This window comes from Salvia miltiorrhiza, chromosome 1, assembly GCF_028751815.1.
Source record: "Salvia miltiorrhiza cultivar Shanhuang (shh) chromosome 1, IMPLAD_Smil_shh, whole genome shotgun sequence".
Taxonomy (NCBI): domain Eukaryota; kingdom Viridiplantae; phylum Streptophyta; class Magnoliopsida; order Lamiales; family Lamiaceae; genus Salvia; species Salvia miltiorrhiza.
Window position 1 is genome coordinate 71,389,013 of NC_080387.1, and position 24,800 is coordinate 71,413,812.

General features: G+C 36.7%; 5 protein-coding genes across 9 annotated transcripts; 3 read left to right on the forward strand and 2 right to left on the reverse strand.

Annotated features, from left to right (window-relative positions):
- Positions 1-95: 95 nt before the first annotated feature.
- Positions 96-1,171, forward strand: LOC131005745 (GCN5-related N-acetyltransferase 8-like). The gene has a single exon (XM_057932801.1). The coding sequence runs from the start codon at positions 290-292 to the stop codon at positions 1,010-1,012; it is 723 nt and encodes a 240-aa protein (XP_057788784.1). The 5' UTR covers positions 96-289; the 3' UTR covers positions 1,013-1,171.
- A 6,761-nt stretch (positions 1,172-7,932) lies between these two features.
- On the forward strand, positions 7,933-10,294 carry LOC131005747 (uncharacterized protein C24H6.02c-like). Its single transcript, XM_057932803.1, has 3 exons — positions 7,933-8,227; positions 8,397-8,538; positions 9,609-10,294. The coding sequence occupies exons 2-3, from the start codon at positions 8,475-8,477 to the stop codon at positions 10,115-10,117; spliced, it is 573 nt and encodes a 190-aa protein (XP_057788786.1). The 5' UTR covers positions 7,933-8,227; positions 8,397-8,474; the 3' UTR covers positions 10,118-10,294.
- Positions 10,295-10,444: 150 nt separating this feature from the next.
- LOC131005746 (pentatricopeptide repeat-containing protein At1g60770) lies at positions 10,445-13,115 on the reverse strand. The gene is made up of 2 exons (XM_057932802.1): positions 12,698-13,115; positions 10,445-11,892 (listed from the first exon to the last, which is right to left on the reverse strand). Exons 1-2 carry the CDS (start codon positions 12,932-12,934, stop codon positions 10,648-10,650), a joined length of 1,482 nt encoding a protein of 493 aa, XP_057788785.1. The 5' UTR covers positions 12,935-13,115; the 3' UTR covers positions 10,445-10,647.
- Positions 13,116-14,614: 1,499 nt separating this feature from the next.
- On the forward strand, positions 14,615-18,513 carry LOC131005749 (OVARIAN TUMOR DOMAIN-containing deubiquitinating enzyme 9). 4 transcript variants are annotated; one of them, XM_057932808.1, is made up of 11 exons: positions 14,615-14,763; positions 15,960-16,382; positions 16,463-16,551; positions 16,678-16,751; positions 17,045-17,099; positions 17,318-17,392; positions 17,482-17,555; positions 17,655-17,703; positions 17,791-17,878; positions 18,042-18,098; positions 18,215-18,513. In XM_057932808.1, the coding sequence occupies exons 2-11, from the start codon at positions 16,055-16,057 to the stop codon at positions 18,259-18,261; spliced, it is 936 nt and encodes a 311-aa protein (XP_057788791.1). In that variant the 5' UTR covers positions 14,615-14,763; positions 15,960-16,054; the 3' UTR covers positions 18,262-18,513. The 4 variants fall into 4 exon arrangements, with proteins under 4 accessions (XP_057788791.1, XP_057788792.1, XP_057788789.1 ...); XM_057932809.1 differs by lacking the exon at positions 14,615-14,763 and adding an exon at positions 14,807-14,823; XM_057932806.1 differs by lacking the exon at positions 14,615-14,763 and adding an exon at positions 14,872-15,760.
- Positions 18,514-18,817: 304 nt separating this feature from the next.
- On the reverse strand, positions 18,818-24,788 carry LOC131005748 (pumilio homolog 4-like). 2 transcript variants are annotated; one of them, XM_057932804.1, is made up of 11 exons: positions 24,630-24,788; positions 23,674-24,379; positions 22,309-23,038; positions 21,245-21,827; positions 20,999-21,140; positions 20,822-20,929; positions 19,980-20,192; positions 19,776-19,886; positions 19,495-19,689; positions 19,219-19,393; positions 18,818-19,122 (listed from the first exon to the last, which is right to left on the reverse strand). In XM_057932804.1, exons 2-11 carry the CDS (start codon positions 24,298-24,300, stop codon positions 19,079-19,081), a joined length of 2,928 nt encoding a protein of 975 aa, XP_057788787.1. In that variant the 5' UTR covers positions 24,301-24,379; positions 24,630-24,788; the 3' UTR covers positions 18,818-19,078. The 2 variants fall into 2 exon arrangements, with proteins under 2 accessions (XP_057788787.1, XP_057788788.1); XM_057932805.1 differs by having other exon boundaries at positions 23,674-24,635.
- Positions 24,789-24,800: the final 12 nt, after the last annotated feature.

The following is a 24,800-nucleotide window of genomic DNA, read 5'->3' on the forward strand; positions in this document are numbered from 1 at the left end:
TATGCAATTTCTATTTTTAAACATTATTCCTTATTTTTCTAAGGGTGAACTTTTAAAATATTTAAATTGAGATAGTAACAATAAAAAATATGCCCATATAAAAAATAACCATATTTATTATCTTAATCTATTTAAACTAATCCTAAAAAGTAAACAATGCCTAGTTGCCTTTGCTTAAAACCCTCAAACTATCTTCAAAAGTTAAAAAAAAAAAACCCTCATAAGCTCTACTGTAACTAAATATCTCTCTCACTTTCTCTCTCAAGAACCTTCCAAAAACCTCCAAAAAATGGCAGCTGCAGCGCCACCGCCGCCTCCGTCCGAAGCCCCCATCCTCCTCCCTGAAACCACCCCTCCCGGCGACTCGCTCTTCACCCGCATCCGCCTCGCCACCGCCGCCGACGTCCCCCACATCCACAAGCTCATCAACCAAATGGCCGTCTTCGAGCGCCTCACCCATCTCTGCGAAGCCACCACGGAGTCTCTCTCTGCCACCCTCTTCCCCCCCTCCGCCCCTCCGCCCTTCACCTCCTTCACCGTCTTCATGCTCGAGCTCTCGTCCGCCCCCTTCCCTCCCGCCGCCAACGACAACCCCCATTTCAACCCTATTCTCAAACCCGTCCACCTCGACCTCCCGATCGACGATCCGGAGAGAGATGGTTTCAGGAGCAACGCCCTCGGCGGCGATGTTTTAGGGAATGATGTTACTATCGGTGGATTCGTGCTGTTTTTCCCCAATTATTCGACGTTTCTGGCGAAGCCAGGGTTTTACATCGAGGACATTTTCGTGAGGGAGTGCTACCGGCGGAAGGGGCTCGGGAAATTGCTGCTGTCGGCGGTGGCCGCGCAGGCGGCGAAGATGGGGTACGGGAGGGTGGAGTGGGTGGTTCTCGATTGGAATGTGAATGCCATTAAGTTTTACGAGCAGATGGGGGCGAAGATTTTGCCGGAGTGGAGGATTTGCAGGCTGAGCGGCGAGGAGCTTCACGCTTTCGGCGGTATCAACCTCTGATACGACTGCGTCTTCGAGGGGAATGATGATCTGCGGCGTCAGTTTTGAGCTCCGCGAAACCCTCGAAGGTTTATTGTTTCTTGTCATGTTGAATTATGAGTTATAAGACATATCGAGTTATGAAATCTTTCTGTGTTATTGAATCTCGTATTTGCTTCATTGCTTGTTGATTGAGTGTTGAGATTCCGTGATGTGTTATAGCTCTTGTGGTCTTGCCGAAGTAGATGATGAAGGTGTTGTGATGAACTGGGATAGAGATGATATCCCAACTGTGGTGTGGAATGGGCTTCGTTATGCTTTTAGCTGCTATCGTGATGCGTTTTACAGCTATCGTGTGTCTTGTCGAAGTTGATGATCAAGGTGTTGTGAATTGTGATGACCTTGTTTTGTTAGGAAGAGAGTTGAAAAGGGCTTTATTGATATGATATGATCTTGTGTGTTATGTTACGTGGTGATCAGAGGTTTATATAACATAAATAAGTCGGGATTGATTGATTAATATAGCACCTCATATCATATTATCTGAACTATATATTGTGATGAATTATGGTAGGAAATGATATTCCAAATGTGGTGTGGAATTGGCTTCGTTATGCTAGAACATGAGAGGTAAAAAGGCATTTAGAGGTTTATATAACACAAATAAGTCAGAATTGATTGATTAATAATTTAATATCACCTCATGTCATTGTATATATTGTGATGACCTTGTTACTGAAAATATCCCAACTGTAGTGTGGAATTGGCTCTGTTGTGATTAGAGGTTTACATATCACGAATGAGTCAGAATTGATTGATTAATATATCACCTATTAGTCAAAGCATATGCTGTGATGAATTATGATAGAAATGATATCCCAACTGCGGTCTGGAGTTGGCTTTGTCGTGTTAGGAAATGAGAGGTAAAAAGGGATATGTTGTGATCTTGTGTGTTAGGTGATTAGAGGTTTATGTAACATGAATAAGTCAGGATTGACTGATTAATATAGCACCTAATGTAAAAGTATCTGGATTTATAAGAGTTTTGGTTATGTGGGATGCATTAGTTAGCCAGACAGTGACGATGAATTCTGGTAAATTCGATTTTGTTATCTTGATCTCTCGTACAAGGCTTGTTTACGTCAATAAGAACTTGGTCTACGATCATTTTCATGTGTTTCTTCCTTATCATGGGACTCCCAATCTTTTCTTGTGGATTATATCTCTTGTATCATGGCTAGCAATTCAATATCGATTTACTTTCATGTTGAGTTTGAAGCAAATGATGGTTCCAAATTCTGATTTAGGAGCTTTTGAAGTTTAATCTACTTATTGTCGTAATGATGAATGTTGTGATTTCTAGTAGTTGTAAAAATTGTGTTGTGATAGTTCAACCTTGGGTTGAGGTTTGTCATCTTCAAATTGAGGCCTGCTTCAAGCCTTCAACTATATGTGTTTGTGACTATGTGTGGAGATGTTTTAATAGGTGGTGTTGTTGGTTATTTAACCTTTTTGGCAGCAGATGGTTTTCAAATATTTGAATGATTATATTGAAATCTTCATGTGTGGTACTCGTTTTTTGTTCCAACTTTAATACAGAATGTTGTTACTAGACAGAAGGTTTTTTAGTTAAAAAAGAAAGAGAGAGAAAAGATGGGAGTTTTATTTTCTATTTTTATGAATGAATAAATAATTTTAAAAATTGTATTTGAACTTGAGATCTATGATTTCAGATATTAATTAACATCTCTACAGCTAAATCAACATTTTTTTTTTGATAAATTTACAATATTAAATAAAAAAATCAACATTACTTTTCTTATCTATAATTGTCCCAGTGACTATTGTGGGTGCGTTCAAATGGGCCAACTTATAAAGTGTTGGTGGGCTAACCTTTTAGTCCTGAGAGGTTAGCTTCACGAGTGGGCCACATTGACTCAAGTTCCAACCAAGCCACTCAAGTTGGGCTTGTATGGGCTCGAGCTTGGTTCGTTGACTTCGAGTAACGCTGTTTAGTTTAGATGAAGCCAAACTCGAGTTGGGGCCAGTTTGAGGTTGTAGTGTTCAAGCTTCGTTTAAGTATGAACTTCTGATTAATCCACATCGACATCTCGATGTGTCAAGTCAGTTTTAATTTGAGCGAAAATTGAATTTGTGTAAAAATTATTATAAATTTATATCCAATAAGTAGATGAATTTTTTTATAGTACTTTTTAAAAGGGATTATAGCCAAAAAATACCCGAACTTTGATAAAAATTGCAATTTTCACCTGAACTTTCAAATTAGCCAAAATATACCTGAACTTATATTTTTTATTGTAAATTTCACCTCGACGGAGTTCAGTCATTACAAGTTCAGGTGAAATTTACAACAAAAAATATAAGTTCAGGTATATTTTGGCTAATTTGAAAGTTCAGGTGAAAATTGCAATTTTTATCAAAGTTCGTGTATTTTTTGGCTATAATCCCTTTTTAAAATTCGTATTAAAAATCAGAATTTATCTAAAATTTATGTATTTATGCGCTGATAATCCTTATCAATAATCGAAAAAGTTGTGTTTTCCTTCAATAGTAAAGGAGCAAAGACGAAGGAAGGAAACGTAACCGATTTGGGTACAAAGTATATATATTTGAAGTTCAAAATCTATATATATATAAAAGTAAAATAAATCTCATCCTACGTGGCGTCGTATAATCACTCTATTATAATTTTCCTCAATTCTCATTGATTCTTATTTTTTTCTTAATTTTTAATCAATTTTCATATATCTAATATATATATATAAAATAAATCTCATCCTACGTGGCGTCGTATAATCACTCTATTCTAATTTTCCTCAATTCTCATTGATTCTTATTTTTTTCTTAATTTTTAATCAATTTTCATATATCTAATATATATATATATATATATATATATATATATATATATATATATATATATATATATATATATCCGTGATTATTCAAAATAAAGTGTTATTGTAATATATTAAAACATTATCTTTAAAGAAACAATTACAGCATACAAAAAACAAATTTAATTACCATGAAAAGGCAATATTATATACGTAAAAACTATTATTATGTGTTAAAACTAATCATAATAATTCATTTAATAATCAAAATCTGTGAATCAGATTAGCCTCAAACTAATTAATAAAATAAAAATGATTTACACCGAATCTCATCCTTATGTATTAACCCGAGTGTGGTACAGTATTAGGAAAATAATTCCATCAATTGAGATAATCAATTTATTTATCTTAAATCCCACATCGAAATTTTAACAAACTTCACCAATTGTAATCATGTATTTATTAGGATTAGTAAATTCAGCAACAACTAAATTTGACCAATTAATTAGTAGGTCAAATAAATAATTATATTTTTTATTGCAAAATTTAATTTGGCTAATATTTTGGCCAACAATTAAATTTGCTAAATAAATAAAACGAATGCTACCCAATAATTTCCTAGAAGATGACAAAGAGCATAGTTAAATGGACAAAGCGATTTTTTTTTCTTAATCATTTAAATAAAAATTTTGTATACCATAATTTTATTTTCAATTTTCTCAATATTAAATTACATAGCTTTATCAATTGTCCACGCAATTGAGTATTTATAAGTAATGGGAGTATTTGATAACATGATTTTATATATTTTTTGTTTATTATATGACTTTAAATCGTTGTATTAGCTTTTTAATTTTGCAATTATGATTACAATAGCAATTCGAAAATAGATCAAATTTAAATTAGCGCAATTAAATGGACAAAGCGAGAAAAAGGTTTTTCCATCATGTTCCTTCGTCAAATAAGAAAATCTATCAACTTAAGATGCTATTGAATCACGTTAGAGGCACAATGTATTACAATAATTTTAGAAAGGTGAACTACAACCTAAAAGACAGATAGTTATAAGGAAACATGCTACTCAATGGTTTCCTAGAAGATGACAAAGAGCGTATTTTATTTGTGTTATTTAAACAATTTATTAATATTTACTTTGTAATGTCAAAATTTTATTGAGATGAATAATCAATTATTGTAACCATTTATATTTTATTATTTAAATATTTATAAATTTAAACAATTTCAGGTAGTAAGCAGTATCATTATATGAGTTTGGGAAAAGGACAAGCAATAAAATTATTTTTTTATCAGTTATGAGATGAGTACAGGTATATAAATTCTAAACATGCTTCGTAAATTGTATAATTTCCTAATTTATGAAATTGGTTGACATGAGTTTTAAGAAATGTTTAGTTGATAGTGTGTTATTAATTATAGTGAAAGGTACCAGCCACTTTTATTATTTATACTAGGTATTATTAATATTTACTTTGTAATGTTTTGATTTTCAATAAGACAGATAATCAATTATTGTAACAACTTATATTTGACTTTTTAGATATTTATAGACTTAAACGAGTTTGAAAAAAATTAGCAAATATTACTATACGTGTTTTGACGGGAACTGGTAGTAAAAATATTTTTGAATTGGGTCTGCGACATGACTGATATATAAATTTTAAAAATATTTCGTATAATATATAATTTCTACATTTATTATAAATTAATTTTTAATCTTTTATAATTTATGCTATTTATTATAAATGTATACTTTGTAATGTCCAGAAAGACATTGATTGTAAGCTTTTATTGAGTTAGTTAACCAATAACTATAATAATTTATATTGTTTATTTAGATATTTTGTAAAATTTAAATGAGTCCAGATAATTAACGGATATTATTTTATATGTGTTTGGAAAGAGAGATAGATATTTATAGACTTAAACGAGTTTGAGAAAAATTAGCAAATATTACTATACGTGTTTTGACGGGAACCGGTAGTAAAAATATTTTTGAATTGGGTCTGCGACATGACTGATATATAAATTTTAAAAATATTTCATATAATATATAATTTCTACATTTATTATAAATTAATTTTTAATCTTTTATAATTTATGCTATTTATTATAAATGTATACTTTGTAATGTCCAGAAAGTCATTGAGATTGTAAGCTTTTATTGAGTTAGTTAACCAATAACTATAATAATTTATATTGTTTATTTAGATATTTTATAAAATTTAAATGAGTCCAGATAATTAACGGATTATTATTTTCTATGTGTTTGGAAAGAGAGTAACTCTCTCTCATATGTTTGTCAGTTTGGATAGGCGAATAATTAAAATTACTTTTAAATTAGGTTTGGCACAAGTAAAAATATATAAATTTTAAATAAGTGCATAAATTATATAGTTTTTATTATTCATACCATTTATTGTTAACTCATACATGATACATATAGATGTTCAGGAATCCACATTTATTTTTTGTGGAAGACTTCACTAATGGTAGAATCTAAATAAATAATTATCTACATACTTACGTAAATTTTCTCTATTTATTAATCTTTTATTATTTATTGTTAATGTTTATTTTGAAATGTTATGAGTTTTTATTGAGATACACAACTAATATCGTAAAAACTTATATTTGATTATTTAGATAATTCATAAATTTAAGCATATTCGGATAATTAGCAGATATTACTATTATGAATTTAAAATGAGAATGAGTAGTAAAATCACTTTTAGTTGAGTTTAAAATGAATACGAGTACATAAACGAAGTTCATAATCCACATATTGTATAATTATTAAATTTATATTTAAAATTATTAACAAAATTTATATATAATAATGAATTCCGTCGAAATTCGACGGGCAACAAACTAGTAGTACATTTAAAAAGACAAACACTAAGATTTGCTAAAAATGCAAAAATAATTTATAGATACTACTTGTTCAAACACCAAGATTGATTTTTTAAATTTTAAATAATACAGTGTACTCCTATTTACTAGTTTGATATATTTAGCTATACTAAAATATATGAAACAATAGGGCCAAATGGCCCTATTCAACATACAACATCAAATTTTGTCCACCATTTGAAAAAACATAAATTTTAGCTATTTTTTGTATGTCATGACTATTCTACCCTTCTCTCTCTTTCCTCTCTCTCTCTCCAGCGGCTGCGCTATCTCCTCTCTCATTCTCATCTCCCTCTCTCTTTCTCCAGCGGCTACGCGGCAGCGGCGCTGAGCAGAAGTCACCGGAGCTGATCTGATCGCAGCGGCGGAGCTGATCTGATCGCAGCGGCGCCGAGCAGAAGTCAGCGGCAGAATTCGTCGGAGTAGAGGATCAGGCGGCGGCGGTGGAGGAGATCCGATCCTCTGAAACGCGTGGAGGAGGGATTGGTCAGGTGGCGGATGATGAGGCGGCGGCGGCGGCAGATCAGATCTGATCTGATATGTGCTGCACGTATGGCACTTATGGCACTATTAGTGCCATAAGTGCCATAAGTGCACACTTCCTCCTAGGGTTTAGATGTTCCATTTAGGGTTTAGATGTTCCATTTAGGGTTTAAATGATGTTGTTGTTTCTGTATTTGTGCTGCACGTATGGCACTTATGGCACTATTAGTGCCATAAGTGCCCAAATGACCATTTTACTTAGTTTTATTTTGAATTTTCGTTGGCACTTATGGCACTATTAGTGCCATAAGTGCCAAAATGACTATTTTACTTGGTTTTATTTTGGATTTCCGATGGCACTTATGGCACTAATAGTGCCATAAGTGTCTAACCCGACCCGGCACGCGACCCGCGTGCCTGATCCTACCCAGTCCGCCTCATTAAGGGCAAAAACGTCCAAATCAATAAAAATGATCAAAATTTATGTTTTTTCAATGTGTGGCCATAAATTGTGTTGTATGCTTCATTTTGGCTACTTCAAAATTTTTTACTCTAAATATATTATTCCGTACTTATCTATTTTCGGAAGTTTTTAATTTAAATAGAATTATTCCTAATGATTCTATGATAATAATATAGACTTTAGGCATTAAACACATGCACACCAATAATAATAATACTAATATCTTTTTTTTTTTCTTGAGAGAATAATAATAATAGCATTTTTTTTCTTTTCAATATTGCCAAAGGATGAGGGGTTAGGCAGACTCAAAATAGTAAATAAATCATGAATCGAGACGACACTGTGGCCTATCACCTGTCTGTCCCTCTTCTCTGGCTTTGGATCAAATTGAAGAACGTTGTCTCTATTGAGAAATCCAAAGTGAACACAGACACAGTGAGGAGCTGATCGATTTCGACCACACCAGAATACAGCAGATTATTGGTGGAAGCAATCGAGACGGTAAGGAGTCGTCTCTGTTTTACGATTATTTTCGTATATTAGGTTCAGTTAAGTCGGCCATGCGCAACAATAGGTTCGCGCATGCTTTTGCATACACTTTCCCCTTCTGAGAAGCGTAACTTTAACGGCGGTTACTTATAAAAAAATTCATTTATGCGTATATTTATAGAGAGGGTGGAAACCTGCTTTTTGCGCAAGTTATTCGACTCGCTAACACAGACATAGAAGAAAAGAAGGGACTACTGCAATGGCGGCGCGGCGAATTCTCTCTCTCATGGCTGCAAAATATGCACAGAATCCACTCCCGAGAGGTAATCTACTCTTGTGTGAATTGTGCGGGATTGAAGGTGATTGGTGATATTTGTTTTGTTTAAATGTTTGACTTCCTAATTAGAGTTTTAAAAGAGATATCTCGATCAAAAATTTGGATTTCCTCCAACTGAGATGAGATTTTGGGTGAAATTTGAGGATTTTATGCTCATTTTGTTGCAGAAATTGACCTAATTTTATGCTCAATTTGTTCTATTGGTGGTGCTTCTTGCCCCTTGCGCAGACAAAGCTGGAAATTTATGTAAATATATATATATATATATATATATATAAATATAAATATTAAATTTCCCCTGATAATCTGAGGTGTTCAATTTTGTGGATATTTAGTTACTTTTAGTTCTGGTAAAGAAAGTTCATGCTACCTTTTGATGTGATCATATCGCATTTAAAATACTGAATAAAAATTTGAGTGAAGTAGAGTTTTAAGTGTATGAAAATTTGATTTTGGAAAGAGGATATCATACTAAAATGAACTTAAATACAATTTTGTGGATATATTTGGTATCTGTGGGTCAGTTGCACAATCAATTTAATGCTTTACATTTCATTTCATTTCATTTCATTCTGTGGATTCAGAAAGAAACAGAAATTAAGAATATTTAGGCCATTTAGAATGTATCGTCGTTCCTTGTATATTAATATGCTATGTATAGAGCCGCTCGATGTTTATGGTCGCTGCCATCTGCATAGCTGCTTCTTATTTGAGTTCATATCAATCTGTGTTACGTACAACTTATACAAACGCAAAACGTGATTCTGTCCTTGAAAGATTGAGACTTAGATTATGTTCTTCTGATAAAGACAATTAACATTTCTTTGAACATGGAATTTAAGTTAGGAAAAATGTTTTAGGAATGACTTTTCATTGTATTAACCTGTTTCACCGTGGCAATAATGGTGAAGAAATCTGGGAAAAAATATGTTTATGTAATCCTTGATTTAGAACATTGAATTCTGTTAAAGAATGTGTGGTGCATTACATTTTCTTTCTTTTCTCAAATGCGAAAAAGCAAATTATAATCACTTATCTATGTTTTCTATGCTGCAGATGTCTCTAGGAAGTTTCATCCTTCTCCAAACTCATTCTCTCGCAACTACGAGCAGTATACCAGAGGATTCCAGTCTCTCCCAGAAGCCAGTGTTCCGTCTGCGCAAAGTCCAACCGAAAACGGAAGTTGCAGCTCGAACAGTGACCAGAGCACGAGCAGGTGTGTCCCCAGTTCGACAAATGATCAGGCTGCTGTAAAGCACCAAGTGAAATCCAACTTGAAGGTTTCTGAGAGGCATGATCTTGTCATGATGTTCACTTGCAAAGTTTGCGACACCAGAAACCTCAAGACGGCCTGTCGTGAATCGTACGACAAAGGCGTGGTCGTTGCTAGGTGCAATGGCTGCGACAATCTGCACCTGATCGCTGATCGGTTGGGATGGTTTGGAGAACCGAGCAGTGTCGAGGAGTTTCTGGCGGCTCGCGGGGAGGAAGTGAAGAAGGGATCCGCTGAGACTATGAATCTCACTCTTGAGGATCTTGCTGGGAGGACAGATGTTAGTATTTGAATTTCTGTTGTTGTTTGATTTTTGTATGATTTCTATGATTTAGTGTGTAGAAGAGATTTTTGCCTTTCACAATTTGGCTGGAACTGGATAAAGAAGTATTTGGAGATTTCTTCGGATGGTATATAAGATGAAAAAGTTAGTCCATCGACTATTTCTATACATAAATATTGAAATAAATTTTGTAGTGTTGATACTATAATTACACTATGAAAAATTATTTTAACTTTGTTGTGTTGACAAGATTATTGCACAAACACAATAAACATAAACCGAATTTTGTTTATTTTTAAATTTTGTAGTGTTGATACTATAATGATTGGTAGAAACTTAACAGAAAAATGCTCTGAATCTGAAATTATTCCAAGCATTATTCCAATTTATGGTTTCTGAGGGCTACAAAAGTTTCCTGTAAAGAGAGTTATAACCAAAAAAAATCAGCTGCAAATTTTCTAAGATGGCACTTGAAAAAGATCAAACCACCTCTTGAAAGATAAATCTCTAACAGAAAAAGATACAAAATTGAAACAATCTCATTCTGCAGATATTTCATCCAGTAACATTTTCCCTTCTTCACTCAATTCCACCTTCTCCATTTTCACCCTGCGATGCATGATGGGACTCTTTCTCCCCGCAGCTGCATAAGTTCGAATTAATGATTCGAACACCTCGTCTGTTGACGTCTTCAAGATCTTCAAGAAACCTTCAGCGGCCTCAACGTCCTTGCTTTGCTCAAAGTGCCGCATAACCTCCCCCACGACCTCAGGTGACGGGGTCCACTCATCTCCGTTCCCCCTGCCAGCTGTGACAGCGTTGTTGACACATTTCACAACTGATTTGAACTCTTCCTTCTCCAGATAGTAGTCGATGTAATGCTCCCAAGTTTTGGCATTGGGTTTGGCTCCTCTCCTCTTGGCATGCCTTCTCAGCTTGTCAGCCTTCTCGAGTGAACCTTCTTTCAGATAAGCGCTGATGAGGACATTTGCAATACGGATATCAAAAGTCGAGCTACCAGTTGAGTAAGCAGTCGCCCACTCCTGGAAACATTTCTCAGCACCTGGTAGATCATTCAACTTAACCAACACTTGAATCATGTTCAGATAACTCAGATTTGCAGTTTTGGGAAAAGCTAGCTTCAATGAACGCCACACTCGGTACACTTGAAGCAGATTTCCAGTACGTCCGTACAGTGTGATCAGGAATTGGTAAGCAGCGAGTTCTCTGCGTGCATTTCTGCTCTCCAGTTCCTTAAGTGCCTCCTCAGCTTTACCAAACTGTCTGGCATCAGCATAGATAGATGCAAGATTGCTGTACGTGGTCCAATCACCTGCAACTCGACCATCTCTCTTCATCTCATCAATAACCCTCTCGACCCCAGCAATATCACCCATAGCAGCAAGAGCCCTTATCCACACATTGTAGGTGTAAATGTCAGGCATGACGTCAGCCTCCTTCATTTCACTGACAAGTCCAGGGACGAGTTGTGGCAGCTCGTTTTTCATGTTCAGGGTCATGAGACTGTTGTACGGCATGGAAGTCATCTCCAAATTAAGTTCTTTCATCCTCTCAAATATAGTCTGTGCCTTTGAAGTCATTGAGAGTTTGCAGTAACAATTGAGAAGAGTGCTGTAAGTGAGATTATTTTTTGATGATTCCGGCAGAGCCACAAAATAGTCCTCGGCAGCAGTAATCCCTCTGCTTTTCGCAATCAGATCAAGATGAATAGCTTGGTCATTCACTGTTTTATTCATACCTCTTTTTTCCATAGTCTCGGACAACTGCAGAAAACAAATGCCGGATTAAGATAATCTAGTACGTGTTTAGATAAGAATCGAGCTACAAACGAGGAAAAATGTGAGCAAGCAGGTTAGCCATTTTGTTTGCAACTCAAAATGTAGTGTCACTTCAGGGCTCCAAACAATCTTTAATCCCTTAGAAACAATTGGTAAGATGCTTCCCCTCCAACTAATAGATCGGGGGTTCAAGTTACCTAGAGGGCTAGCGTGTGAATGTGTTTTCTTTCTTTGATAATAACAATATTCTCAAAAAAAATCCCTTAGAAACAATGATCCAAGTTCTTCTTCACAAACCTTAATCAATTTAAGATCAGTTTCTCCTTCACGAGTCCCAGGATTGAAACACTAGTCGGAATCGTCCGTCTGTTTGCTGTTCCAAACAAACTACATTGCTTGTTTCACTTTAACTATATATGTCGACTCACATATTCCACTCTCCGTCACGAGTCTGGGGATTCAAATAATAGTACAACTCTCTTCAATTTGTTTGCTGTTCTAAATAAACTACTGCAGTTGTTTCTTCAAAAAAATTCATTCCAACTCACATTTTGCACTCCCCTTCACATAAAGCTAGCTCCATCCACTCCGAATCATCAATCAAGATAAAACACACAAGTAGGCAAGCTGAATTTGTAAAATTGATCTACACACACTATGAAACAGAAGCTCCAATGCTCGATAACAAAGATCAACAGCCCACCCAATCAAAATTCCAAAATACCAGCAAACCACTCGTGCACATACATCACAAAAACATAATTGCAGCTTGAAGGAGCTGTACAGTTACCTTGGCTGCGGGTCCGTACATTTTGCGGCCGCGGAGAATCTTAACGGTGCGGCCAACCTCCCATTTGTAAGCACTTTTACGCGACTTCAGAAATTCGTTCACCTTTGCCCTCACGTGCCTCTCCTCGCCGCCATCGCTGAACAGCTTCTTGTACAGCGCCTCCTCCAAATACTTCTTCGACGATCGCTTCACTAAGGTCTTCTTCTTCGCGAATTGCTGCATAAACGTCGACGCCATTTTCCTTCTCCGATTCAATCAATGCAGAGATTTCAAAACTGACAGTGATTAAATTTGAATTTCAGCTTCGCATTTGGGGAGTTAAACCCTAGAAGGGAAGAGTGGAAGTGGAAGTGAGGTTTGGAAATGGGGAGGTGTGTTTCCGGTAATTCAGTTTTTGGGCTGAACGGATGGGCTTTTTGGGAGTAGAATGGGCTTTTAGAAGCTATTTTGTAATGAACACCCAATAATTAGTACTCCCTCCGTCCCGCGAGTCTTGACACGTTTGAGTTCGGCACGGGAATTAAGGAGTTATAGATTAATGTTTTAAGTGTGTAATTAATAAAATATAAAATTGATAAAGTAGGAGAGAGAAGGTAATAAAAGTGATAAAGTAGGAGAGAGAATATAATAAATGTGATAAAGTAGGAGAGAGAATGTAATAATTATTGACAAAAAAGGAAACGTGTCAAGATTCGTGGGACGACCCAAAAAGGAAAACGTGTCAAGATTCGTAGAACGAAGGGAGTATAGTGTAATAATCCTAAAAGAATCAAACAACTCATTGTTTTCCCAATAAAATATGGTTATTGTCCCATATTGCAATAAAATTAAATTCAAGACATATTTTAATCATTAAACGGATTTGACGAATTTAATCTCAAATGTTGGATTTTTATGAAATGAAGGGATTAGATTACTTCTTACTTCTTATTCTTATAAGAGTTTTTCCATAGAAGCAAGCTCTATATATATTGATAATAAGTGTGTAATATATATTCAATGCAACAACAATATTATATACAATGATTAATTATAAAATAGTAAAATTTAAAGTGCAAATTAAGCACCCGTGACTATCATGTCATATAATAATATAATATAAGCACGAAAGTTCAACAACTCAAAAATTAGTGTGTTAAGTTTAATTTTGACTTATGAAAATTCAAAATTTACCTAAACCACAACTCAACAAATAGTTCATATCCAAACTCGATTGATAGTCCCTAAACCCTACATTACGAACCTATATATAAACTCACCTACTACGGTTTTATTTTACTAACCACCACCAAAAAAATCTCAAACAAATTTAATAATATAATATATATATGATAAAATAATACTCCCTTCGTCCATGAAAGAACTTCCAACTTTTTCTTTTTGAGACGCCTACAAAAAAACTTTATATCTATTTTCGAACTATATTTTACCACTTATAAATATCTCATTTATTTTTATTTTTCACATTTTCACCAATTTTAAATACTAATTAAAATATATTTTCACTATTTTTAATACATTCAACATTATTTTTCTTCAAACTCGTATCACTTCCTCCTAAGAAATTTTTTCGTGGACAAAAAATATATTTTTATTTTGTATCTTGGTTCATTATATTACAAGAAATATTTAATGATAGTATAGCACTATAAGATTGGACTATGAGATAAAAGAAACATTAATTAATATCGGATTGTAGATTACATTTAAATCCCTAAAATCTAAATATCACCAAACCCTCTGCCTAAAATCCGCCGAAATCGCATTGGTTTTGTAAAACCTTAAACGATGCACCCAGCCACCGACCAAAGACATGCACGCACATAAATCATACGTCTCAGAAACCAACACGTGTCCCCTTTGATTTTGGAATGGACGGCTGCGATCGCTCGCGTTTCTCGCGGCCTACCCGCCAACTCTTTTAACGTTTCCGTTTCCCACTTTGATAACGATAAAACGGCGGCGTTTCGGCGTTGTTGGAAAACAGTTATAGAACTTCATATCTTATATTCTATCTAATTCTAATTTACCGCTGGGAATCTGATTGCTTCGCTTCGAATTCAAAGGTTGGCTATACAAATTCCACACGCCTTTTTTTCTTTAATTTCAACATCGATTTTAAACGTGTGGGAAATCTTTATTATTTCTTTGTTTCTTCTTGATCAAACGGTAATTTTTTCTGTATTGTTGTGGTTGTGGGTTTAAGGTTTTTTCAACAGTTTGTGATTGAAGTTAATCTTGCTCGTGTTTGGTTGTTAAGGATTGGATTTTTTTTGTATGGGTTTGCGATTCTTTGTTTAGAGGATGAGAATCAAGATAAATTGATATTGGGATATGTAAAATTGTGTGTCATCGTTCTGAATTTCTGCTTATTCCAATGGGGGATTGTTGATATGAAAAATAGAGAAGCTATGACATATGTTTTCAGAGATTGACGCGGGATTGTGATCGAACTTGTTAGTGTTCATGCGGCTCATGTAATATCCTTTGTCCATTTGATAAGAGGATCATGGATGGTGATATATGGTTGCTGAGTTCTCTCCAGTGCTCAAACCATTTGCAATCTTTGATAACTTATAAGGAACTTTATATTACGCAGTCGAGTGCAGCTAGGGAGGGTTTATTGAATTTTCGAACATTAAAAACAGGGGTGGACGCATATAACATGCTTAGTGGGCTATATTTTCTACATTTTGAGCCCCCCTGGTTAAGATGCTGGTTTATTGTCGGTCGAGACTTATCCTTGTTGAAGTTGGATCGTCTGGTCATCTATGTGGGTAGTTATCATAATGAATTGAAGCTTTATCTCGTAGTGCTTGCATGATTCTAGAAAGACGGCTATATTTGGTGATATGTTGGGTATGTGCTTCTGATCTTATTCCTATGTTCTAGAACATTCTTTTTCCATGGCATCATATGTACAAGACCATGGATTCACGTACGCAAGCTAAGCTTTGAGCATCACTTGAGTAGTGAACTTAAACTCAGGGTATCTTTATTTTCGAAGAGAAAATTCAAAGATGCGCTTTGTTCCATTCAGGCTTTGAGAAAGGATGATATCAGGTTCATGTGAAGTGAACCGTTATCTCTTTTCCTTTGATGATCATTTTGTGGAGTAAGATGCATTCTAGAGTTGCTATGTATACATATTAATTATCATTTATTCTTTCTGATTTGTGTGATTGTGGTTATACAATCTAATATGATGATGTGGTATGGGTGATTTATGTATTCTGAACTGGAGCTGCATTCTTTTTTCCAGCAAAAAGGCCAGGCTTAACTAACTCATCGATCTACACAAGATACTCTTTTCGGGAAACATCTTGTCAAACTTCAGCAAAACCCTCTAGAAATTTTATGAGAATTATGTATGATCTAGATCCCGATGTTGTACGATGGGGTCTTCACCTCATAGATGTTTGCTCATTAGGAAACAATGGCTCTCCACCAGCTGTGACATGTTATGTGGAGGACAAATCGACGACTGATACATTGAAGGTGGGCTTTTGTACTACAGTGGAATCTGTAGTGGAGAATGATAAGGCAATTGCTCAAGCTCTTCAGGAAGAGTTGTCAAGACTTGATGCTGCACCTGGAGGATCTGTATCTTCTGGAGAACAACATCAGAAAGAATCGATTCTTGCTCAGAATTGGCTCGGACCTTCAGGAAGGCACTTCAGCTCTGGTAGGGGAAAACTCTGATATTATGTTTCCTAGAATTGTATTTCTTTTTCTCTGTTATTAACCTTAGTTAACTGCCGGCAGAGTGGCAGGATACCTTACCGGAGATTGAAAATGATTCAGTTATCGATGGTGAATTGGGGAAAAGGCTGAACCAGTTGGTTCCAATTCCTGTAAGTTAGCATAATTCGCTCTGAATAAGAAGATGGTTTTCCTCTTTTACATTTTACCACTGGCAGAGTGTTCAAAGGGATGATGTATTGACCTTATGTTTTTCTTTGTGCTTGTCACCATTACAGCATGTTCCTAAAATCAACGGTGAGATACCCTCCGTTGATGAAGCTACGTCAGACCATCAAAGGCTTTTGGATAGGTTTTATCTGCAAAGTTCCCACTTGCCTTCTTTTATACACTGTTCACGTCGTTGCGTATTTTCAGTAATGTCTGTTTCTCTTGTGCAATGTGATACCTTTAGAGTAATTAGTGCCTAACTTTTACGATTATACCATTTCAACATAATCTTGTGATGCTGGAGCTCTCTTAGAGTCAATACATATCATGCTTAAGCAAAACATAATTTGAAATCGTTGGATTTCACAATATGTGCAGTAAACCACTCCCATGTGCTACAGTTCTAATTTGTGCATTTTTTGTTGTCTGTATCAGATTGCAATTATATGAGTTGGTTGAACTCAAGATTTCAGGAGACGGAAACTGTCAGGTTGATCATTTTTAATATCTCGCACCATCCTGTAGTCGATAATATATGGCGTGCTTTGAGTTAAGACATTGTTGTCTTCTCGTATGTCAAAATCAAATTGTTGTTGGTGGTATCTTCACGTATAATATTATTCTTGATTATAACTCTTGTTGCTAGTTATCTTATTAGGCTTCATAGTCTTCTCATAACCGTAGCAAGCCTTTCGTTTTCTTCTGCAGTTCCGTTCGTTATCTGATCAAATATATCGGACCTCAGAGTGTCACAAATTTGTAAGAGAACAAGTAGTCAACCAGGTTTGTTTGCCAATTTAATCAGAGTTGCGGTCCTTCCCTTGAAACCGTATTTACTATAACAGCCTTACTTATTATCTGCAAACTTTCAGCTGAAGTTACGACCGGACTTGTATGAAAATTATGTCCCAATGGCTTATGGTGATTACATAAAGAAAATGAGCAAGTAGAGTACCCTTCTGACCTAGTATACTCTAATTTTTCTGTTAGCTCGTATGCTGCCACATCTGTTGCCACTCGTTTAATCAACTTTGCATGATTGCAGGAACGGGGAATGGGGTGATCACGTCACATTGCAGGCTGCTGCAGATTGGGTATATGCTCATTTCTTTTGCTTCCATATGCAGTGTTCTTGCATCGTTCTATCCAAATAAAAGTGTAACCGTCATATTTTGTGGCAGTTTGGAATAAAAATGTTCGTCGTTACATCATTTAAGGATACATGCTACATCGAGATCCTTCCACAAACTGAACAGAAGTCTAATAGAAGTAAGCTCTGCTTCAGTTCTTTAACTTATATTTACACATTTCGTTTCGCTTCTCCCCCAACAAATTCAGCTAAACTTTACTCGTTTGCTAGGCCGTTGTATAAACAATGTGCTCCTGCATCATCTTTGACTTATATTATATATATCCTCTGTTCTAAATGCAGCTATATTCTTGAGCTTCTGGGCTGAGGTCCACTATAACTCGATATATCCATTAGGAGGTAAATATTTACTCAACGCGCCTTGAAATTTAGTAGTTTTCTCTACCATCCATCACTGTTTAAAACACGTCTTGGAACGAGCAATGCCCTTATCGCCATCCATTTCTTGCCTGTAGAATTGCCTGAGATAGAGAGCAAGAAAAAGAAGCGATGGTGGTGGTGAATGGTGATCGTTTTTAGCATGCAGACACGCAGTCTTCGACTCCCCCTTCTTTAGCTGCTGCGTCTCTGCTTTAGCTGTGTATAGCAATTTTGATGGCACATTTGATTCTCTATTCTTTCATTGTTACTTGGTAGTGTAGATATGTATCATCATTTTAGATTGTAATTAGATTTTTAGGAATCCTTTTTCTCTTGATTGAGGTTTCCATCTGTATAGAAATAAATCTTCACGCAGATATGCGTGTTTGTCTCATTTTCTTATTTCATCATTATATCTCACATGTAGATATTGAATATATAAGTGGACTTTATGATAAAGTGAAATATGAAATGAAATATTGAAGGCTTGTAGGTTGTTATGTTGTTATTAAAAGATTTCTCGATCTAAAAAATATAGTGGAAAATAAACCTACATTTTTTTAAGGAAAATGTAATTCTATTAAACTACTCACCCTTACTATGATAGTTTTATTCAAATAAAATAAACTTACAAAAAAAAAAAAATCTAAAAGGTGGTGAAAAACATATTTACTGAAGAAGACTGCAAAAATTCCTCATAAGAAAAAGTGCCTCTATCTAAATAATGTGACTCTATCACACTACACATAAAATTATCAACAAAATGTACACCATCAAAAACAGCTTATTATCGGCTCGATCATGAGCAAAACAAACCTATACACAATCAAGAAACAAAAAATGCAGGCTTATTATGGAGCTCCACGTATAGCAGAAACCTACGTTACACTACCTCGTTCCTCCCGACTAGAAAGCCTCGTTCGGACCGTGCTCAAACCCGGTCCTCGTATGTACAAAGCTCAGTTGTTCTGCTTGGATGATGAGGAGTGCCCAATGTGCCTTTCTGCAGTAAATGACATTTTTTTTGAAACTGTTGTTAGAGTTTGAATGATTTTGAGATGGAGAGGTGATGCAGCGAAAGGGTTATGTTTAGGTTTACCTCCGGCTGCAACAAGCTTTTCTACGCGTGATACAATGTGCTTGCCGTAAGTGTACCTCTTGAGTGCACTCAAGTGGACCTTGATGCGGGAGAGGATGAGTTCGCGACTCTTGTCATCGCATGTCTCAAGCACCTTCTGCACGACGTAGTTTCCGAAGGGATCTTTCATCATAGCCTGAAAATTTGTAGTTTCAAAGAAGATTAGACAGACGAATTCAACAACCAAAAATTGCCTCCATATGAGGAACTTAGGCTAGTTACAGAAAGCATGGCTACCTGCAACGGCTCGTTCTCTTCTGTTGAACCGAGTATCTCGTTCACCAAGAGCTTCCGCTCCTCCGGGCCACCAAAAGTCAAGCATTTCTCAACGACGTTAGAGGCGAATTTCTGCTGACTCATCTTCACGATTTGTCCGGCCAGCTTGCTGATTATTGTAGCCCGTTCGTGGGGCTTACCGTGCTCCACGACATGCTGCAGAAACGGAAATTTGAACGAAGCCATTGCTTAAAATTAAGCCGGCTCGCAAAGGCGATAGGGCAGGTAGTTTTTTCGAGTACCTGAATGACATAGTTTCCGTATTGATCTTGAGCTAGCTTACAGACGGAGCTCATTATTTCATCCATGATCTTCTGTTGAGTCTTTGGATCATCGCAGTGCTCGAGAACTCTCTGCTACCCGTCGAAAAAGAAGTGTGTGTGTGTGTGTAAGCCGATTTCCCTGAGAAATGAGACGAAGCAGAGATCGAACGAACGTGTTCTAACCTGAATCACTCGACAGCCGTAAGGGTGCGTGGACAGAGTCACGACTTGCCCCAAGAACGACGAAATTATGAAACGAATGCGATCTTGAGGGATGCACTCGATGCACTTTTGTATTACGTGGTTGCCATTTTGATCATGAACGCATTTCATCACCGAACCATCGAGCTCGGCTGCCATCTTTGCGCCCGTGTCGATATCAACCACTTCCAATGCCTATGATAAAAATGCATAACTTAAAACAGAGGGAAAAAAGGAAAAAACACTTCAACACAATCGGGGTATAAATCACTTTCTAGACCAAGGTATGCACGTTTTCTAAAAATGTCTCACACTTTCGGAATGAAGATTATAGAATCCAATAAATTGACTTTGTTTTCAAATATAGGACGGGCCCACTTTTCCGGTTTCAAGAAGTCGGGTTGGCAACCGGAAATCTGCATAAAGGATTAACTTCTAGTGGGTTGACTTCCACGTATATTTCCGATTGCCAACACGACTTCAAGTGGGGTCCGATCTATGTTGAAAAGTGTTGGATACTTATGATAAAACACGCACACTTTGGGCTAGAAAATGATATTTACCCTAATCATCGTGACATTCTTGGTATAAAACGATTCTATTTGAGAATAATTTTCTCATCCACCTACATAAAATTGAAGTCCACTGCAATGTTTTGTAACAAAATGGATCCTTCATTTCCTTCCTACTTATTTATGTTATCTCATTTATCCATTTCAAGATGAAGAGTATATATATATCTTGCATTTCATATGCTCATACATGCTAAATTAGATGCCTACCACCATAACGCGATATAGAGAGACAAAGCTGAAGAAACGAACCTTCTGTATAACTCGGCAGCCATACATCTGCAGAGTGAGAGGCAATACATGACCAATGAGATGCCTCGCCAACTCTTTCCGATGACCTTCAATCCCGTGCTCAAAGAACTGTAGTTCAAGCAAACTGATCATCACACTATTAAATCATTTTGATTAGTGTTTCATGTGAATTATTACCTTTTGTACGACGTAATTCCCAAAAACATCGATCATTAAACCAAGAGCATTAGGAAGGATTTCTGCAAGTATCTTTGTCTTTTCTTCGACTGTAGCTGTCTCCAGCTTCTGCTGAATGAAGCGACTCCCAAACTGATCCGTACTGAATAGACAACGACGTAGAGATCAAACCATGAGCCTAGAATAATGTCTTAATTGAAGGTCAAGCTAAAACTGTTACAAGTAACAGCTGGAGCTCGTTCGTACCTGAACTCAACGACATGACCAAGAATGTCTGAGAGCTCCAACGACTTCATCTTGTTGTTTTTAAGCATCTCCAGCAAGGACTCAAATCTTCCTTTGGCTTTGCTTCCACTCTGTGGATGCAAGGAACCGGTGCTTTCCCCCTTGAGACTCTCCAAAGACGGCTGCATTTGAGCACATTTCTCGTTCGGGATCATAGAACTCCTTGAACCATCTCGTGAACTCAACAACGGGTTGCCTTGAAAAGAAGCAACATAGGGACTAAATCCAGGATTTCCGTGGTACTGATGATGATTAACGGTACCGGGCTTCTGTAACATCTGTGACTGATACTGCTGTGCCTGTTGCAGAAGCAACACCTCGAGATAAGCTTTCTCCAAAGACTGAAAATTATCATGGCCATGGGAGCCAACAAAGTGTAGTCCTTGAGAAGAATTTCCAGCAGCACGAGCCGAATCTTTCCCATGATTCGACATTTTCTGAATGTACTGAACTTGATGTGGATCCATGACGGGGATATGGAACCCCGGCGGGTAGTTAGGTCTCAAGATTTGCCCATCTCCATTGCCACCAGCCATGAGTGAACCTATAGAAATGCTTGAACCCGTTTTTTCAATTCTATCATGAACTATATCGACTTTAAGCAAATAATCTGCAGACTACATGGAACCATTCAAAGGATAAATTCTCCGATACCTAAAAGTTGAGAGGGATCTTCGTGAATTCGACGTGGAAACACATATGTAAAAAATGAATCTTTAACATGCTATGTCAGCTCAATTTTTCAACTTAAAATTTTGAGTCTCAAAACGACATCGTTTTGAACTTACGCGGCACTAAAAGAATTTCATCTTTACACATGTATTTCATGTCAGCTACATCCAATTCACGACGATCCTACTCACCTGTCACATACCAAAAGATTTGTCTAGTTTCCTGCAGCTTGGGTATTAATTGGTCGAAGTCGACAGTTCAGGATAGAATTGAAAAGAAATGGTTAATAGTTTAGGATATATTCGAGTATTTTCTGTCAAGATATAACAACATATATGATCAAAGATTGTTACCTATTATCCCATCATGTTTCTGCTCAACTGCATATGCACCATTCCTCTGATTAGGAAAATTATTGCTCTGCATTTGATTCTTTAGATCTTCCAGCCTTGCAAAATCAGATAGGCTGTGCTGATGTTGAGACTGGAGATTAGTAGTCGAAGACGTCCTTCTCGGAAAACCTACACGCTCGTTCCCCGTTGGTTTCGAAACACTAGTCCCCCTGGTTAGTCCATTACTCCTTGCTAAATTCACATAGTTCATGTTACTGACCATGTTTTCGACTCTAGCATTGTCGCTATAATGCTGCTGCTGCTGCTGCCCTGTCGGATTTGTCCCCATCTGCAGTGAAGACTGTGAACTACTCTCAGCAGGAAGCTGGCCTCTGGACATGGACATATTCAATCCAGAGAGAGAAGAGGCGATGTCAGCTATCTCGAAGATGCCAGACGAAGGAACCAGCGATGCAGAGCTCAGGTTTTCGACAAGATGAACTCCATTGCCAAGCGCCACAAGAGCAGAAACCGGGGGCCTGCTGCTAGTTAAGGATGACACGTTCACACAAGATGCCAAGGAGCTCGGATTGCTGCGAGTGTTGGATAAGCCTGTAAGAGTTTTTTCGGGGTGTAAGGCTTCAAATGGTTCTGCTGCATTAGAATTGGGTAAAGTATCTGCAACATCAGCAACCGAACTCTGGCTAGCAGGGCGCGAGAGATGCGATTTCGTAGGCTGGCCACACCCTTCCTGGACAAAGCCAAAAATAAACTCATAAAGATATGATTTTTCTATGTTAGTACACATAGAGAAAATTCAACATGGCATTTGAAGGCTACCAAACAGAAACTCTAGATTTGCAATATTTTCACTACTCATCTATAATCAAAGAATTCTATGCAGAAGGATTCTTTGGAAAATTATTTGAAATATTAAGAATATTCTATTCTGTAACACCATAAGCTTTTAAATCATGTTGTTATCAAGTGTTCGGCCGTACATAGCCAACTGAGAGATGAGAATGGTCATTGAATAGATTAACTACATGTGTGGATAGGTGAAGAATAGTTTAGAAAGAAAAGTCTAAAGAACTAATCACAATCATCAAATAATCAACTGACAATGGATTAGTATAAGTTCAATGCCTTCTTGTAGTGATGAAGTAAAATAGAAAGACATGTTGCTACTTAGGCACTAAACACACACATATACAAAATTACGTTATAGAATATCATAACTCCATTTTAATCCCATTCACAAACTAAATTTAACATCAATTCCCTCGAAAACATATGCAAGATTAACCTTACATACACACTCTTTTATCTACATAAGTTTCCTTCGATATATAATTATGAAATAGAGGACAAGACAACAAAGAAAACCTGGAGTATATCTGCAAAGCTCTTCCTTCTAACTCCCATTCCAGAACTCGACGCCCCCATCATACCTTTGTCTAACGACTCAGTAGAGTTTTTCCTCGACATATTCCTGAGGGCCGCCTTCCTCAGCTCGATCATTTCATCTTCTGCTTTCTTCACAGACAAACCGACTGGCATTGAGTAGAGCAGAACCCCACTCCCACCGCCATTGTCAACCACATTTCTACCCGCGGCCCTGACCCTCTGTGCAACGCGCCAGTCCTCCTTCGACAACAGAGGTGGAGGCAGCCTAGGGTTGAAGTTTTGATGTGAATAATAGTACTCCAAATATGCAGGGTGGGATCTTATTTCCTCTTCGGTCAATACGCCTATGCTATCAACACTACCACTGCTACTACCACCAGCGGCGTCGAGCTTCACGAAATTGGGATGCCTAAGCAGACTCCCTGCAGCAAGCAAAGCACCCTCCACTGAGGGAGGGGCACTGCCGCTTCTATTTATCTCCAAACTCCTTTCTCTCTCAACAATCAAACCTCGATTTCGCTGCTGATGTAGCAACAATGCTTCAAGCTCACTCTCTAAGCTAGCATTGATGTCTAATTTCTCATTCGAACTCGATCCTCTCATCATGATACTACAATGTCTAAATCCCTAACCCACAATTCAATTTCACATTGGATGGAACAACAACAAATCACTTCTCAATTTTCTGCACAATTAAACAGCAGAAATGAAATCAGACCTAATTCGAACCGAATTCAAAATCATGCAAACCATATCGCACACCATCAACCGAAATCTTTGAAATGTTGATGAACAATCGCAAATTCCATTTTAGAACAAAATCGATCTTGAGTGGCGACGAACACATCAAACTTCATTTATCACATTAAATCAAGAATTAACAGAATGTAGAAGGGCGGGCATCATTCATGCATGCAGAAAATTAACAAACTTACGAAAATGAATCATTGATGTTAAGGAGATGGGGTTGTTTAAGATCGAAAAGGGTATCTGAAATCATTCGTGGATCAGTTGTTTGACGTGTGGAATTCGGAAATGTTTGCAGCGTACAAGGTGGAGATTTTGCGAAACTGGAATGAAAGAGAATAAGCCAAATTATGATGTTA